The 15820-nt window shown below is 39.2% G+C and overlaps 1 protein-coding gene across 1 annotated transcript; it reads right to left on the reverse strand.

Annotated features, from left to right (window-relative positions):
* Nucleotides 1-118: 118 nt before the first annotated feature.
* Nucleotides 119-9647, reverse strand: gtf2b (general transcription factor IIB). The gene is made up of 7 exons (XM_034138279.1): nucleotides 9588-9647; nucleotides 8064-8176; nucleotides 5794-5927; nucleotides 3420-3566; nucleotides 2200-2329; nucleotides 1210-1491; nucleotides 119-635 (listed from the first exon to the last, which is right to left on the reverse strand). The coding sequence occupies exons 1-7, from the start codon at nucleotides 9602-9604 to the stop codon at nucleotides 502-504; spliced, it is 957 nt and encodes a 318-aa protein (XP_033994170.1). The 5' UTR covers nucleotides 9605-9647; the 3' UTR covers nucleotides 119-501.
* Nucleotides 9648-15820: the final 6173 nt, after the last annotated feature.

Consider the following 15820-nt stretch of genomic DNA (forward strand, 5'->3'; position numbering starts at 1 on the left):
TCTGATATTGAAAGCAACCTGTCTTTTTTCTGTGGAAACTCATTTTGAAAGTGCCCCTGAAGAGGATGTAGAATTTTCCATTCCCTCTATAATTGACCGGAGTAGAAAAGAACCACAATTTCATGTAAACAAACGTTTAATGAGCTGATTTCCATGCTTTGATGAAAATCTTGTATTTATTTTTTAAATTACTTAGAACAATTCTAACTAACAAAATAGAACCAGGTCATTTTTCTACAAAAAACAAAGTTTTATGTTTACAATATGAAACCAGCCTAAAATTGCAATCAAATACATGTTCTCACTTGGACATATATACATGATACAGTCTGCAAGCATTTGTTTTTAAGCACTGGAATGTGTCCGTTTTATTCCTGTGAGGGCGCCTCGGCAAAGGCAAGAAGTCTTCCAAATCCAACACAAATACGATTCTAAAGAAAGAATACAATCCTGTAAGTACAGCAGAGAAATATCGTGGCTGTGTGGGGGGGCACGCAGGCTTCACAGTTGGGGCAGCTTGTCGACGGGTGTGTCGAATTTGAAGTCTGTAGGGAAGAGTTCTGCGGCGCGGGGGTAGATGAGGCGGTATGACTGTCGGATCGTAACGTCTGCAACGCCGGCAATATCCCCGATTTCTGTGGAAGCATCATAGTTTAGATTCATTCAGATATAAACTGCTAGAGGCATCACATCCAGACCAGCATGAGGAAGCTTTACAGACATGTATATGAGACCATTAGGGCGTACTGCTGACTCAGCATAACCCATTTTAATAGATTGAACCACAGGTGTTAAATGAACAACTCTACCTCAAGTGATGCATTTCCCTTAACTACTTCCACCTTTGTGAGAATTCACTTCACTTATTTTAAGTGGGCAATATTTTATTGCAGTATGTACTCAACTACATTTATCTAGTGGCTTTAAAGAGGCCCTTTAATGCTTTTTGGGTGTTCCCTCTCCTGTAGTGTGTTCTATAGGTTTTAGTGCATGTAAATGGTCTGCAAAGGCAAAAATCCCTGTGTTCCCTTCATCTACCTTCTCCCCCCCTCATGCCTGATCCAAATAGTGTTCTGTAGTTTCAGGACTGGGTGCAAAAGCGTTGGCCTACAAGGACCTATTCTACCAGTATAAGTGAATATTTAAGTGTAATTTATTTAAATCAATACAACCTGTGTCCCTGAACAGTGTGATCACAGCGGCCCTCACCTTTCTGGGTCTTCTTCTCGGCGGAGGCCTGGGAGGCCATGTAGATGGCTGCTGCAGCCACAGAGATGGGGCTCCTGCCGGGCACCAAGTCCAGCTCCACCGCCTTCCTGGCGATGTAGGTGGCCGCCATTTGCACCTGTTTGGGCAGGCCCAGGTTGGAGCAGAAGCGGGACATGAAGTCTCCAGTGGTGATCAGGTCCACGCTGGTCTCCAGCGCCTTCAGGATCAGCTTGAAGCATCTGCCGATCTCCTTCTTGGAGATCCGGGAGACGGCGCAGATCTCTGAAGGGGCGGAGGAGAGAATAGGGGGAAGAAAATCCATTTAGGAAAGAGCGACAAGGTTTTTTTCTGCCAGTATGGATTAGTACTTACCTCTTAAGGCCAATACTACAACATAACACACTTTCTTATCTGTAGTTTATGCACTATTAAGGGTAAAAAAAGGCTGCAGATGTAATGTGCAAGAAATAATCATTTGATTTATAACATTTATTTTCCCTCTAAACCTTTAAGAAAACTGTTATAAATTGAAATAGTTTGGCTGTAAGTTACAGAGTGTTGGAGATATAAGCTGTATGCATGTCTGCTATCTCTCCATAACAGATCTAGACATCACACCTGTGGTTTCCTCAGATCAGCCACAGACCGTGGTGAGAGCAGCTTCATGTGGGAACTATTCACTTTCTACCATATCAGTGCGCAGGAGGAATCAAATCAAGTTTTATTTATACAGCACATTTTTAAACGATTTTTGGTCGAGCCAAAGTGCTGTACATATAATAAAATACCCTACAGCAAATACAACAGCAGTTTGTTCAGAATATCAGTATGAGAAAAACGACACCCTCTGTCCTTAGACCCTCACATCGTACAAGGAAGCTGGCATTTAGTCATGAAGAAGAGGCTTCTGACAATGTGTATGTAAACATGAATGGCCTCCTCTGAGCAGCTCTACGCTTGGTTCTTACGAGAGAGTAAACCTGTCCTGACCTTTGAACGTCCTCGGTACTCCTTCCTGTCTGCAGGCGATGTAGAGGCAGGCGGAGGCGATGGCATCGTTGGCTCGGCCCTTCAGGCTCTTCTGTTCATAGACCTGCTTGAACAGGTTGTTGGTTCTGTCCTGCAGGGCAAACACATCATTTACATTAGTTGCATGTTCTTAATCAAAAGCTACATCTTTATTAGAGCTCTACTTTGAAGCTGATTGGCAGAAACCTGAGAGTTCCAAACCACATAGCAATAAAACAATATATACCAGGTTAAACAAACTTGTATGAAGCGGGTTTTGATAAAAAAATATAACAATTAAAAGCTGTTATTGTTTTGCATAAGCATAAACCTTTACACAAATATCATTACAATCTGCCTTGATGCACATAACTTTGGAAAGGAAATTCTCCTTTAATATGAACTGTCCAGCTAGGTTTCAGAAAGCTCAAAATCACCATTATTACTAAATGTTACAAGAGCAAAAGAAATCATCTAAAATGCCGGGAGAGTTTCTGACTGACGTTATGTGCTGAGACGATGTCTACATGTACATCAAGTGGAGGGAGGCTCATGACGGCCTGGGTGTGCAGTCTCCCTCTCTTCAGGCCAACAAAAAGGGCGTCACCAAATCCGTTGGCTGAATTTATATTTAAGAGGGGAACTGTGACATTCAGATCGAGTGAAACAGGAAATGACAACAAGCTCGAAAAAACAAAGACTGCCACAAAGTTTGTTGATCTTCAAACTCAAAAGAAAGTGTTTCTGAAAAGCTAATGATGACCATTCCATGTCAAATCAATAGAACACTATCTTATCCTGATGTTTAACCATTACAAAATGAGTCATGATGACCAAGTACAAATAAGGCTAACCTTTGCCTCTGCTAGTTACATGTCCACTATATCTCAGTTTTGTATTTCAATGGAATTCATTTGATTTCATCATTCAGGAGACATCAAGGGATACTCAACCCACTCGTTCAAACTTCTGCACTTTAGTTTCCATTTCCAAATAATGACATGGTTACATAATAAGCATATATATAGTCCAGTTTCATTTCTATTGTTCTCTTGCCCACACGTGCGTGGTTTTCCTTTCTCTTTGCCGTCTCTCGTGTGTTTAGTGTGACATGGCTCCTTAAAGTGGAGCAGCTTTTTGCATTCGACTGGTTAACCACACCTGCTTCAGCACATTAGAGAGTCAGTTAGTTTGGAACTTACTATGATGTTCCTTGGCAGGTTGATGCGGTCGGCCATGGTGGTGATCTCTTTGAAGGCGTTGAGCATGGCCCGGTCCGAGCTGCTCATGGTCCGCCGGTTCTGGTACTTGGAGTTACCGAACTCATCGAAACTAGCGGAGCCGGTTCCCTGTGGGGGAACAGTGGATGTTCATCAGTAAAACTCACAATTTGTAGTCTTATTTCAAGAGGGACCATAATAGCTTTGAGGAAGTGGTTGTACTCTGTTGCCGCGGACGATGACTGATAATGACACCGAAGGTTCTGCATCACTGTGGCCAACACTCACGAAAGAATCTGAGAACATGTCGACTGATTTTCAAAAGCTTTGAGAGAGAGCTGGCTCAGGCCTGCCTACAGCAGCCCCTGGCTGTGCTGCTATAGGCTTAGGGTGGCTTTGTTGTCATAGGCCTATAGTGTTTTGGTTTTTTCAAACTGACACTTGACACTAAAATTAGAGCATTGTTGTTTGAAGAAACGCTCCATTTCTACATGAACTAACAAATGAGCATTTTCCTATAGGTATATTGTAAATCATGTGGCTCCTCTTACATATCAGTAATTATCATAATGTAAGAGATGAGACATGATAGCTTGTGGACTCTACCAATATAAATTGGAATGAGAATGCTAAAGCTAACTTTAGGATTTAAAGAAAATGTAAGGTTTTCTTTGAATGATATAGCAAAAAAGTAGCTTTCACACATTCACAGTGCCGCTCTGAATGGTACGTTCCAACAGCGCTCAATATTTACAAATGGTCCAGTTTGTGAATGATTCGGAGTGACTATTTACAAACGCTCCCCGTTTGGGGACTTTCACCCTTTAGAATCTGGAGCCTAATGCCTGGAGTTCTCTCTCACCTGGCAGTATGCCCGTGCAAAGGTAATGCCTGGATCATTAATCATTGCCATGGTTCTGCCTGATGCCCATGTTTTTACCGTTTGGCCACCCCTGGAAGGTTTTTGACATCTTCCTTGATGAGTCATTTGTATATACATTTTAGTGGCGAGCCGTCAGGGCCCTCTCTGAAGGCGAAGATATTCTAAAAAATAATATTTGAAAACATTGAAAAAAAACAATTTTTATTTAAAAAAACATATATTTTTCATTAGTTTTACCAAAATAACTTGATTTAATTGTATTTAAAATAACATTTCCAAATAAATAAATCTTTCGAATCTGCCTGTTCAGTTTCTGTTTGAATGTGAAGGGTTTAAGAAGCTCCTTTAGCCCTCTCTGCGAGTTACTGTGAAGACGGGAGCTGATTGGTGGTCCTGCTATGAATTCAGAGGACGAGAGAGTAATGTCAAATGACAGTACAATTGACCAATCATATCTTCCCTCTAAATGGGTGGGCTTTATTTTCGCGGACTTTATGACAAGTTCCGCCTGCTGTGAAGTTTATGTAAGTGTATAGAGTGGTGCAGTGACGAGTCCTAAAACCCGGAAGTAAGCTGCGCTCCAGTTCCCTCGACAGAAAAGCAAATGGGATTTCTCCATAGGGTTTTGGAAAATAGCTGGAAATAAGGTCTGTGGAAAACGAACCTGTTTTGTTCAGCCGGATAATCTCCACATGTCTACCCTACTTTTATTATTTTCTAATCATAATCGATAGATTTACGATCGATAGATTTATGATTAGCATAAGTTCGTTCATGATGGCTCATGTCAGTGATAGTGATGACATCGTAGGGAGGCGTGTGGTGCAGTGGGTTGTGCGTTGGTGTTCGGATCAGGGGAGCACAGGTTCAAACCCCACTGCAGTCAGCATGTCGTTGTGTCCCTGGTCATTTTCATCATTGAGTTACAATGATAAACTCAGCTGATCAGCTGCATGACCCGCCATCAAGTGCTTCATCCAGAAGGACAGGAGGATGGACTTTGTGTTTCAGTGATATGATCATCAAAGGTAGGCCCAAGTCATTTTCAATGTGGGCCGCCGTGCCGACTTAACTCATTTGTAATTGTTACTTGGCTGTGGGTGCCCTGTCATGATAGGTGTTTAGATAAATGGTGTTGTTTTGTGTGGTAGTGTCATTGATGCGTTTTGCACCCCGGGCCGTTGTTTTGATATTCCGCTGAAGTATATGCTGTGATTCTCATTATCATTTGTGTCACATGGATTGTGATGTCTTCATTTGATCAAGTTCATGAATCCATAAACACTACACCTGTTGCCCGTCTGTCTAAGGACAGAGGGTGTTGTATAACGCCCCCTGAGACATACGTTTCATTTGATCAGGCTATATAAAAACATGTATTTGATCTGGTCAAAAAATTCCAGTTGCTTAAAATCGCCTGATGATTTGAACTGCCAGCACCAACATCTTGAAAAAGGAAGGACTCTTCCTCACCTTGCTGATCATGGTGGTGAGGTCTCCCCCGTTGAGCAGGGGGTTCTGAGCATCTCCCACTCTGGAGGGATCTTTGAGAGCTTTCTCATTGGAGAAGGTTCTCCACTCTGAGCCGACGTCGATTACACGGTCACCTGAGGAGAGACGATTCGAGCAATTTAAAGCTATGAAAATACATAAGGAATTAAAGCACAGATGAACCATTTCATATTATTTAAATGTAGAAGTAATAATGTTTCTCATGGGGGCCACAATGCTGTTTTCATCTTTGAAATTGATGCATGGTTTTTGACTCGAGCACCAACACAAGAAAGCAAGAAACATTGTGCTTTTCCTCCTGGGGCCCAACGGCATGTTCCCTTTGGATTGATACATGCCATGTTTCTGTTAGGTCAGCTTTTTGTTGACGGCTGCAGCTGATGCTCCAAAACAGATTTCATGTTCTTCCTTCATTGATGGAAACAAAGAAACGTAATGCAACAACAAACACTGAGGAGCCCTTTTCAGAAACAACGCTCTGTAGTTTTGGTAGATTTTGTTAAAGGCCTTGTGAATACAGAATACACACAAATAAAAGAGTTAGTCCGCACAATAGAATGCATTCACTGCGTCCTTCTGTGTGGCTGCGTTACATCCCTCTGGAGTCATTAACAGAAGATGGTGCAATATTCAGCATTATTCCCTCATGTCATTCTCTAGAGACTCAAGTACTGTCTTAGCCCTTCCGTACGGACTCTAATCAGAGCATCACATGCAAATAAACATTATTCTGAATCTAGCTTGAACATCTTACACATCATCCCTTGCCCTTTTTCTTTCTCATGTTCTCATCAATGTATGTTTTGAGACAGAAATACATAATAAAAGATGTACAAAGGATCCAAGGTGTGACAAAGGCCTGGCATATTGCTATTTATCAAGCCTGCTATTAGCACTGCAGGATTACATTTGTGATATGTTAATCCTGTTAGCTTTTTATGTTATGTACAAGTCTTTCTAACGTCTCGAGGCAAAGCAACAGTCATCTCCGGAGGGGAACCGAGGGCTTGCATCAGAGAGCGGCTGGTGTGTCCCCCATGACCCCCACCCCCCCTGTCATGGGGCTCGTTAGAGGAGGGCTGTTCCCTATAGATTTCTCTTACAGCCTGCATCACATGTTCAAAGGCTATATATTGTAGTACTATGTGCAAATGTATATCGTTTTTCATTTTCTAACGCGTTACGTTTATTCATTTTTTATTGCATTCTTAAAAAACTTATTTTTTCATTTACATTTTTGTATTCTCCTTTTATTTATTTTTTATTTCATTCTAAAAATGGAGCAAAAGTCATCCTGTGATAAATAAAGATTCTAACTCTGATTGCTGCTTATATCTGTGCCTGTATGCACCTCCACAACACATGACGGATTGATTCAAACCCTTTGTTAAAACGTTTCACTGATGCTTATTTATTTGAACATGGATAACAATGTATAGTTGTTGACCTTGTTTTCCATGTCAGCAGCTGTTGTGCATTTAAATCCTTCATTTAATAAAGCTACTGCTGACTACACGCGCAAGAAATAACATCTAATTAGGGTGACTTGGTAGGGACGCTAGAGGACACAAACGGAGGACTTTCCTTCACTTATTCATTCCTATTTAGGCTCTAGGCTCTGGAACACTCTGCCCCTCCATGTGAGGTCGGCCCAGACCCTAGGGGTTTTTAAATCTACACTAAAAACACACTTCTTCTCTCTGGCCTTCTAGTTAGAGCGGAGCACGACTCCTGATTTTTCCTTGTGTTTTATTTTTTATATATATCTGTTGTAATTTATTGTCTTTTATTGTGATTGTAGTAATGTGTTTTTATTACATGTACAGCACTTTGGCTCGACCAAAAATCGCTTTTAAATGTGCTTTATAAATAAAACTTGATTTGATTTATTTTGTTCTGCACAACTGTTGACAAGGTCCATAAGAGAAATAGATTTATTATGGCTAGCTTTTCCACATTTTAGTTGCAAGCTCTGGACATTTCTGTCCTTATAGAGCCTGTAAACTCAGCTGATGCAGGACTATTGTAAATGCATTGGCATCCAAACTAAACTCAAGTACAGGAACTGAGAAACCTTTGTGTGATTATCACAAAGATAATAGTTTCATTTAGAGAAGTAAATTCAAAGAAAGAAGCACAGTAATCCAAATGGAAAGGAAGGATGTGTTCCAACACCAAAAAACACTTTGATTCATAAGAAAAGTGCACATGTCCGTGGTGTAAATACTGACCTACTACAAGGCCACATTCGGGGCAGATCATGTCCCCTGCTCTGTAGTCCTCCACCAGGATGGCATCAGGGTGGTTGGGACACTGAACTCTGGGAAGGGCGAGGGCATCTCCGCTACAAAAGGCAGAACAACAACGGTTAAGTGATCAAACAGCAAGACACTACAAAGATGGGGAAAGGGAGGACATTGAAGAGGAACAAACAAAGGTTAGGGTTTAAACAGACAGAGTTCATGCTGAGGTCAGGACGCAAAACACACATTCATGCTAAAGTCTTCAAAGTTTGGTGACATAATGCAAATCCAAACTGCACATGTTATTTTCCACTTTTAAATACATATTTGACATAGTATAAATGTATTATTTCACCCTCTTTTGTCTGGCAGACATTAAAGAAAACAATATAATCAGTTAGTATGAATACATGATTAATAGTGCCAAAGTACAAAGTCAACATCAAACAACCTAAGGGCAAACAAATAATAGCAGCACAGAAGCATCAGCTTATTGGGAATTATTAAATTACTTTATTACATTATATAGTTTATTTGTATTTATTGTATGAAATGTTAAAACGTAAAAAATGCACATACGTTTTCTAGTGCGGCATAATAATGAAACATGGCTAAATATGTTCATATAGAGAACATTCTTCACATTAAAAAAGTATAAAAATAATATGTTTTATTATTGTTGCCCAAGTAGTTGAGGATTAATGACCCACCCATTTATTTATCGGTGGATTCAGATATAATCGAAACATAACGTGTACATGTTGATTCCTGGACTACATCCAACAAACAAAACGTCACGATGATGTGGCGATAGAAAAACACATTTTCAATGAGCGTCAAATCAGAGTATATCATTACTATCCTGCATTTACTCTTTACAATGTACACATGTGAGACACACGTTTCCCCGACAATGATTGTAACAAACCACTAGAAGGGAGTTAAAAGAAGTCAACACTTATAATGACTTAACGTGTATGTGACAAACTAAGGCAAGAGCTGAAATAGATGCCGACTAATGTTGCGTAAAAGCTGAATGTAGACAAAGTGTACAGGACAAAGGCATATGTGTTTACAGTTTGCCGGCAGTGACCGCTAGTGTCTATAATAATGCGAGTTCAGTACCTTTTAGTTTTAGCCTGAAACTACACAATCTCTTTCTGTTGTTGACGGCAAAGATAGCGAAAATATCTCTACGATAATAAGTGACGTTAAGGTTTAAATTATTAAAGCCATTATTCGCAATAACGGTGAGAGAAGGGCATAGCGATGAGAAACGGAGACACAGAAAGTGACTTCTGGCTACATCTACCCAGCTAGCTAGCTAATAAAGGTTAGCCGTTACCTAGCACAACACATCGTACAAACAACGGTACGAATAAGGACGTCATGTTTTTGGAATAGCACTAGCGTCTCCCATCATGTCTAAGTTGATACCCTTTACAAAGTACATTGTTGGAGTCACACACTAAGAATGGTGAGTTGTTCTATTTGGTAAAAGTTGCTACGCACCGGCTTGTCGACGCCATGTCACTCCTGAATGCTTGTCTGTGTCAAACAATTGAATGCGCCACCTTTATTTATAGCTTTTTTTGATCACGTGTCCGTTAGAGTACGGGGAGCCATTAGGCTCAAACTAGTCGAACTAACCTCCTGATTGTATAACAGTGTTTTGTTGACAAGAAGAGTGTCAAATACTTTTAAACACAACAATTGAAATATCTATGATTATACAATCACGTTTAACATTTGGTAATATTAAAATGTATTTTTACGGATTAATGTTAATAACTTTTCTAAGACATTTCCCGGAAATCAGGATACCTCTCAAAGGTGACATTTTAATGAGATAGTACAATGCCAATGCACGCAATACCAGTGACGTGATTATTGAATTACACCAATATGATTAAACCACAATATACGATCCATCGGTAAAGCTTTATTGAGTAAGTCTCTATTTTCCTGAGAAGGAACTCTGATATGTAATGCTAATTAAAGGAAGACATTTGAATTTCCTATAAAAAAAAAACAATTCCAACCCAATTACAATGTTATTCATTTTTGATTTAATATTTGAGACTTGATATATTAAATATTTTTGAATTCATCAAATCTCCCAATATTATTTTTAAATGAAGACATATTTGGAAAAAAATGTCAAGCTGACAGCTGCTGACTGAAGCTTTCTGAGTTATGCTGGCAATTGATTGGAATTAAATAATAGGAGGTGAACCAACTGTACCCTTTTTCATTATCCATATAAACTTTTCTTTGATCGTCTGTGTTAATGATGTAGAACATAAAATATATAATGATATGGACATGCCAAACAAAGCAATAATTACCAATCAAACCAGCAAAGGTATAAAGTAACAGAGACAAATGCAAACCCATTATTAGATAAGCAATAAAAACAACATAATTTCTTTCAATTTCTTATAACCAAGTTATATCAATGGGCAATTAAAATATCTGTAATGCAACAATAAATCCCACACTGTACATCACAAGTGATCCTAAGTTGTCTACTGATGAGTCACAATGCTGCTGTGATTTTGCTGTTGACAGTGGCAGCCTGTGTCTCTGTACCAATCTGTGACTGCTCTCTGCATCATACTTCCAAGTCTGTGAAGGAACCACACAGTGCCACAAAGACTCACTTGATCTTAGATGTTTTGGTAACAGAATGACCAATCTACATCTGTCTATACATTAATTAAATAATTTCAGTCATATAAACATGAATTACCTAATACTTTATGGTATGTGTGGAAACATTTAGGCTATACTCTTGTTTCTCTTTACCTATTTTTTTACAAATCTTCTTTGAATACTGGAATAAACTATCAACTGTTGTTATGCATATCATTACCTCATCAGTATCAGGGAAGAATGCCAGTGTGCGTCAGGACAACAGCAGGTGGAGCCAGATAAATAAGAGTGTGTCAGGCTCTGCAGTGACACTGGATGATGGTTACAGTGATTCGTTTTCATGCTTAACTCATTTATCATGATCTCTTTCAGGGGGGAAACATATAAGGATTCTTACATTTGAGATCATATTTATTTGAATAGTAAAATTAAAATGATCCTAGCCCAGAGTATAGACACATTTTGCTGCATATAGGCATCATCTTGGCAGTTAAAACCACCGTTTTAATACAACATGGGCTAAATAACAGTGACTTTTTCAGATTCCTTCAGGTACGCCACCACATAAACAGTTCTACGTATGATAGAGAATCAGAAGGCGTTCGAAAACAACCTACTGAACGTTTTTATTGGTGTATATGGTACAGATTCAGGGCTCAAAGTGATTTCAAGAATATATAAGGGACTCCAGGAGATTGAAAAAGCAAGTACCATATACATAAAACCAAAATGGGAAAGGGAAACTAACAGTTGTATTCCAGAGGAAATCCGGACCAACTATTGTGAATTCCAATGGAGAATATCAAGCTCCTCCTCATGGAGAGCGTTCGCCTGGAAGAGTCTCACTAGATTTATTATCACGTCCGCCCAGCAGTCTCACCGGCATGTTGGTTCTTCCAGCTGCTAGAGGAATTGTGGCTCCCAGGAAGCAAACCATTACCACGTGCTCTGGGAATAGTAAACACTTTTGGGCATAAGGTTTATAAAGAAATTGTCAACATATTTGGAACAAACATTTATTTTAATTGGGACGAACTCCTCTTTGGTTTCCTGCACTCAACATCCACAAATATTAAAACAAAATACTTATTTGGGATGTTGAGTGTAGCTGCCAGGAAAGCCATCACAAAGAAATGGCTCAAACTAAACAGCCCATCTATAGATGATTGGTACGATATAGTTTATGAAATCTTTGTATTGGAAAGAATAACTTTCTCTATGAGGCTCCAGGAACTTACATTTGAGGACATTTGGGAGAAATGGAAAGTGTATATTACCCCGATACGCCCTTCTTTTGTCTAACTTCTTGAATCTTTTATTTAAGGATCTATACTGTCAATGTTTTATATTGAAAAGAAAACACCCCATGTTCTTGTGTGCTTATTGTTGTTGTTTTGTCAAGAAAAAGAAAAAAGACGGACCACTCTGTAAAACGATTTAACTACATATGTATATGCACACTGAAGTTGAAATGTGATCCAAAAAATAAATAAAAAAATGTAAAAAATAAATAAATAAAACCACCGTCTTGCAAGTTTACACAGCTCGTACTGATGTGGACCTTTGAGTACAAAATGAGCAGTGATTGAATGTAATTAAATACATTACAGCAGTGTACTTACGCATAGATCTAATAAGAGTGCATTGACGTAGACACGTTGTGCCTCTTCACCTATACATCTCAGTTCTTACTCTTTTTCCTTACTGATGGTATGTCATTTGGTTGTGTGTGTAGACGGTGGAAGCAGGGAGAGGCATACACGTGCCTTGATCCCTGCCGAGTCGACGCACAACTGTTGATTGGTGTCAGTGCCAGAAACACTTTTTAGGAGCAATGCGCTCATGGTATAGATGTGGAGCATACATCTTAGTTCCTACTCTTTTCCCTCACCCTATCCTAAGGGAGTGCATGTACGTAGACATGTTGTGCCTCTCCACCTCTGTTCCTTACTTCTTACTTGCTACCCCTTTCCCTCAATCTATCCTAAGCAGTGGCGAGCCGTCAGGGCCCTCTAGGCCCTCTCTGAGGGCCTAAGATATTCTACAAAATAATATTTAAAAACATTAAAAATATATATATTTTTAGTTATATTTTTCATTAGTTTTACCAAAAGAACTTGATTTAATTGTATTTAAAATAACATTTCCAAAGAAATAAATCCTTCGAATCTGCCTATTCAGTTTCTGTTTGAATGTGAAGGGTTAAATGAAAGAAGCTCCTTTAGCCGTCTCTGCGAGTTACTGTGAAGATCTATCTACACAAAGCTGAAAACAGGCTTTTATTTTGGTGAAACTCGTGACAAATCAACTCTTTAGACATACATGGTTCTCACAGCAATGCAATAAAGATAACAACATATGAGGACCTTATTTAATATGATGCATTGCTGTCGATTAAACTGCCTAACAGTAAATAAAAGAGTTGAAATATGTACAACCATGAACATCTACAGTATATCAATCAACATACACATGAATGCGGAAGTATTTTTGATCCAGAATCATCATATACAGTAACACACTGACAGGGAACATTTGACTGCAATGAATGCTTTTACTTGAATACTTGAGGAACAACAGTGCAGATACTTTTATTCAAGTAAAGTTTGTAATGCAGGACTTTGAATTGAAGTAGAGTATTTTTTTCAGAGTACAAGTATTTCTGCTGCAGTAGTATCTTTATACTGATTAAGAAACAATGTTTAAGAAAATATGTGCACCACAAGCTATTATTTTTTTGTCTCTTTTTCACTCCAATGTTGCAACTGATTCTCGTCTGAAAAGTGTCCCTGAAAAGTATTCATTTTTCACATATCTTTAATGCACGTTTTCTGAAACTGATGATGTGGAACCTTTCCTGGACTGACTGTGACTGTGGAAAATAAAAGTTGCATATGTAGTTACAAGTCACAGCATGACAGACATATCAAAGGCAATCCAAACCAAATGAGGGCACGAAGAGGCCTGCTATCCAGGCAGAAGAGAAGTAGCACATGTTCTCAGTCTCTGTATTTGTCTTTGTCTTAAACACACATAAACACACACTCTGTACTCAGCAGCTGTTTATTGGTTTTCCAACAGCAACATCATATCACACTACATCATCGCTCTTCATTGCTCTTACTGTATTTCAAGTAACAACAATGGATCCACATGCAGGAACAGCCTGTGTGCAGGTCTGGAGTTTGTGTGTAATTTGACCCATACACACCAACACACATACACACAAACTCAGTGTTTATTTTGCTTTTGACCAAAGAAACAGGTTTGTTTGGGTTTGTTGACAGTTAGTGGCTGGTATGAATTTGAATTTTACTGTGTATTTTTTGCTACATCACAAGTGTATATCCGGTGTGCATTTAAACCACCAGCTAATGTTTGTGAATGTGACACTACCCTCTGTACTCTTTACAAATCAGAGAGGGAGGTCCACACTGAATTATTTATATCTCAATGGGCCAATTCTTAACGCACTGAGCTGGTTGCCAGGGGCGTCTGGGGTCCCCAGCTGTTGGCCCTGTCTCCCCACAGACAGGAAACCCCATACTGTCCGACCACTGCTCCTAGACTGCCAGTCAGTGTGACAACAAACCAAAGCATTACATCTTTATACCGCTTCCCTTCCCCCCTCACCACACCGACCACATGTCCTGCCACAGTCAGGTAAACTAGGTTAGGAAACAGATTCAGTGTCGATAACAATTGTTATTATGGTTGCTACCTTTTTTTTGCACCACTTGATCCTGTAACAACACTGTTGTCAAATAACACCTTGCAATATAAATGTTTTACTATTTACTGGTTCATTAATTTTATATGTTTCAACTACTTCTATAATGATGCCGATTATTTCTTCTTAATTGTATTTGTTTGATTTTATTTTATTAATATGTGCATGCCTCTTTATTTAAGGGTGCTATATTCTGCTCATGTTCAGGTTTATATTAGTATTTAGTGTCTCTGCTGTGACATGTCTCCATGCTTTAATGTTCAAAAAGCTTGGAGGCCATTGAATAAATTAAAGGTGGGGTAGGTAAGTTTGAGAAACCGGCTCGAGATACACTTTTTGTTATATTCCATGGAATGCTCTTAACATCCCGATAGCAATGAATATCTTAAGTGCTTTGACAAAAAATCCATAAAAAAATGTCATCTGTGGAAGCCGTAGTACTGTAAAAAGTACGACCAATCATCTGAGCAGGCCCGGCTAAAAATAACTGGATGGCCTACCTGCCTGTCAGCCTTCCATCTGTGCACAAACTTATCTCGTGCCCTCATTGGTCATGTGCGCGTTCGTGTGTGTTGGAGGAGGGGCTCTGTAAGGAAGTGGCAGATTTTTCCCGGTTGTGTATTTTCAAATTCTAGCAATCTCGAGCCGGTTTCTCCAAAATTACCTACCCCACCTTTAATATCAGCATTTATCATAGGCAAGGCAAGGCAAGGCAAGGCAAGGCAAGGCAAGGCAAGGCAAGGCAAGGCAAGGCAAGGCAAGGCAAGGCAAGGCAAGGCAAGGCAAGGCAAGGCAAGGCAAGGCAACACAAGGCAATTCAAAGTGCTTTACAAAAATGGAAGACATTAAGAAAATGGCATTTAAAATCAGTCATATCAAAACTATTGAACTTCTGATACTGTAAAAACCTAATAAAGAAGAGGGGTTTAAGCAAATGACAGAGAATTCATAATTTAAGTCAATGATATTTAACCTGCATGAACCTAAACAAAGATTTGCTTGCCTGGAATCAGTTTTTGTCTTTTATAAAAAGAGTTAACATGACATGGAGCCAGAGAAAGTATTGGCCCTTTTTAGGTACATCTCATATTTTAATAATAAAGGCTAAAGATATCCTTTTCAATGACTTAATATATATAGGCAAGCCAAATGGGCTCTTCATTTCTTATCTATTTTCTCCTGCTTTGGCTGCACCGGACACTTTGTTTTGTTTCAAGGTTTGATATGTTGCTCACTGATGGCTCCTTCAAGGCCTGGCGCTGTGCTGATGGACTTTTGAATCATTAATGTTATGAACGCTGCTTTCTTGTTTAGTCTTTGCTGTTTTATTGATTGCGTATGCACTTTTGTCTATTGTAAA

The sequence above is a fragment of the Trematomus bernacchii genome, unplaced genomic scaffold (assembly GCF_902827165.1).
Source record: "Trematomus bernacchii unplaced genomic scaffold, fTreBer1.1, whole genome shotgun sequence".
Classification (NCBI taxonomy): Eukaryota; Metazoa; Chordata; class Actinopteri; order Perciformes; family Nototheniidae; genus Trematomus; species Trematomus bernacchii.

What these genes read in the sequence shown, in the direction of transcription:
- gtf2b (XM_034138279.1), bottom strand. An exon ending in ACCTGCCAAGGAACATCATA is followed by an intron (nt 2,330 to 3,419) that starts GTAAGTTCCAAA and finishes TTTGCCCTGCAG; the next exon opens with GACAGAACCAACAACCTGTT. An exon ending in CGAGAAGAAGACCCAGAAAG is followed by an intron (nt 636 to 1,209) that starts GTGAGGGCCGCT and finishes ATGCTTCCACAG; the next exon opens with AAATCGGGGATATTGCCGGC.